The sequence below is a fragment of the Phoca vitulina genome, unplaced genomic scaffold, assembly GCF_004348235.1.
Source record: "Phoca vitulina isolate PV1807 unplaced genomic scaffold, GSC_HSeal_1.0 scaffold20, whole genome shotgun sequence".
NCBI lineage: Eukaryota > Metazoa > Chordata > Mammalia > Carnivora > Phocidae > Phoca > Phoca vitulina.
In genome coordinates, this window is record NW_022589723.1 from 1,253,055 (window position 1) to 1,256,216 (window position 3,162).

At 38.7% G+C, this 3,162-nt stretch overlaps 1 protein-coding gene across 1 annotated transcript; it reads right to left on the minus strand.

Moving 5' to 3' along the window:
* Positions 1-611: 611 nt before the first annotated feature.
* On the minus strand, positions 612-1,544 carry LOC116640646 (olfactory receptor 11G2-like). Its single transcript, XM_032417783.1, has one exon. The coding sequence runs from the start codon at positions 1,542-1,544 to the stop codon at positions 612-614; it is 933 nt and encodes a 310-aa protein (XP_032273674.1).
* Positions 1,545-3,162: the final 1,618 nt, after the last annotated feature.

Consider the following 3,162-nt stretch of genomic DNA (forward strand, 5'->3'; position numbering starts at 1 on the left):
CCCAAGTGACCAACAACAGACAAATGGATAAGGAAAATATACATAATGGAATATTACACAGCCACAGGAAAGGGTGAGATCTTGCCATTTGAGACAACATGGATGGACCTAGAGGGTATTTTGCTAAGTGAAATATGTCAGAGAAAGAGAAAATGCCATATGATTGCACTCATAAATGGTATTTTAAAAATGAATAAACAAAAAGCAGAACCAGACCTATAAATATAGAGAACAAACTGATGGTTGCCAGTGAGGAGCAGAGTGGGGGTTGGGCAAAATGGGTGAAGAAGAGGGGGAGATACAGGCCTCCAATTATTGCAATGAGTAAGTCACATGAATAAAAAGCCAGAGCATAAGGAATACAATCAATGATAATGTAATAACGATGTAATGAGACAGATGGTAGCTATATTTGTGGTGAACATAGCATAATGTATAAGCTTGTCAAATTGCTGAGCTGTATACCTGAAACTAGTGTAATATTGTGTGTCAACTATGCTCAAATTAAAAAAAACTAGTTTTTTTAACCTGAAAATAAGTTAAATTCAATTTTTGCAAATAAATATAATATTGGGCTCTAATTTCCCAAGAGCCTTTTTGATTAACACGTTCTATATTCCCAGAAGTTTATGCAGGGCATTTTTCATATCTTTGTTCCTAAGACTATATATCACAGGATTAAGGAGTGGAGTCACGACAGAATAAAAAAGAGTCACAATCTTCTGTGTTTCAGCTTTATGCTCAGATGTTAAGTTCCCATTCATGATCAGTACTGAGCCATAGAACAGTGAAACCACAGCCAGATGAGACCCACAGGTGGAGAAAGCCTTTCTTTTCCCAGCTGCTGAAGAGACTTTCAATACTGCTCTTAAGATCAAAGTATAGGATCCCATGGAGAAGAGAAAGAGAATGACAAGGGGCAGAAGACTTAAAGTGGAGAAGACAAGCTCTACCACAGTTTTTTTGCAAGTGAGTGCTAGAAGAGGACCTGGATCACACAGGAAGTGGTCAATGATCCTGGATCCACAGAAGGACATTTGGGAAATGACGATGATGGGAATCAAGTACCAGAAGAAACCAAGTACCCAACAACTGACCACAAGATTGGTGCAGAGACGTCCTGTCATAGTGGTTGGATAACGTAGAGGCCAGCAGATGGCAAGGTACCGATCAAATGCCATAGTAGCCAAGAAAAAGCATTCTGTAGAACCCAAGGAGAAGAAAAAGTAGAACTGGAGAAAGCACCCAGAGAAGGAGATGACCTTGGTGTCAGAGAGGAAGTTGGCCAACATGTTGGGGACAGTGGAGGTGACATACCGGATCTCTAGGAAGGAGAAGTTGGCGAGGAAGATGTACATGGGGGTGTGGAGTCTCTGATCCCAGTACACAGCACAGATGATAGACGCATTGCCCATGAGGGTCAGGATGTAGACAACAGAGAAGAGCAGAAAGAGGAGGATCTGCCCTTCCCTGGGGCAAGGGAAGCCCAGGAGGATGAAGCCAGTGATGGTGCTGGAGGTGTTGGGGGTGCTGGAGATTTTCATGGGTCTGGGAGCTGTGAAAGAACCCGTAATTACTGAATATTCCTGGAACAGCAGAGAGACTTCATTTTCTTTGTCCAAAGAAGAAACTGAGATTAGTTTATTTATTCATTATGAATTCAATATTTATTGAGTGTTTACTGTTTGCTAGGTATTTTTTCCTAGATACTGGGGATATAGTAGTGAACAAAATAGATTAAAAATCTCTATTGCCTTTAGCTTATCCCAGGTAGGAGAATGCAATGTAGACTGACGTTACTATGTGTAATTCTTTTTCTCTCGTCTTTAAATATACTGGGTTAGCTCTCTTCTTGACAAATGTCTTTTTAAGAGTAGACTGAGGTTATTGTTATGTCTAGCAGCAGTGTCATGGAGGTGACTGGGGGTACAGATGATCCTTGCATTTAGAAGGGTTTCTGCAATTTTTTTTAATGAATGGATAAATACATTGCCTTTAGGAACTCCATGAACAGTCACCTAATGCAGCTGTTTGTAGGCAGGTGCCTTGTTGGTCATGTGATTGTGGAGCAAGAAAAATGTGGGACTTTTGATGTCAGTTAAAAATTATTTGACATTTAGCTATATTTTAACTTAACCTGGTGATTCACTGTCTCTAATGTCATTATCTACCAATTTCATGGGCAAATCCATCAGGTTTGTTGGAGAAAACTACCTGAAAAAATAGCACCTAAGGCCAATTTCGATAGATATCCTGAAAAATAAAATTAACATCAATAATCTGACCATATTGGAAAAGGTCTGTTCTCTGGGGTAAGGATGCAGTGGTGTGCTGGAACCCCTTCTCTGGGTCAGGTTTGTTTAGGACATTTACTTGATTCCCACGTTAAGGGGTACTCATGTGTCCCCTAAGAACTTTTAAGGTTCTAACCATCTGTCTCAATGTCTATTACCACAGGGCTTTCCTGGCCTCAGCTAGGGCGGGAAGGGATGGGGAGATGATGACTGCATTATGAGCTCCATCTTCTGTATGTTTTTGACCAGCTTTAAATTCATCTGTATCAGAGCTCAGGTTAAGTTCCAAATGATTATATATTTATTTCTCATAAAGGGGAGCTGAAAGCAGGTTTTATTTAAAAATCTCTTATTTGTAAAACAACTCTCTTTTCATTTAGGATAAAAATATTCTTTTGTTGGAGAAAAATTTTTGCCCTAATTTGCCTGTCTCTTCGTAGAACATGTTAGAACTAATATTGGAGTCACTTGGTACACTGTTTACTCACAAGTGGCAGAGGGTAGGATTTGATATAACCCATAAACTCAGGTTATCCAGTCTCAGAAGTTAAAACAAAAATTTTGTGGAGCTTGTGAGTTTATAATATTAATTTACAGACATGATGACTGGATTTAATCAATTCAAGGACTCTGTTGCTTGGTAGTGATTGTGTGTTTTTGGTTTGGATTATTTTGCTGGTTTTCCTCAAATCTCAATTTATACTCAGTCATCTATTTGACCATCATATTACTGGAAATGTGGATAGTTGAGTAAATCTTTGAGGGCTTTCTTTTTTTTTTTCCCTGTATGTTTTAGTATCATATCTCCCTTTCTCTTATCCTTTAATAAATTGTTGTATAACTGCTCCCTTTTTTTCAAAAAATATTT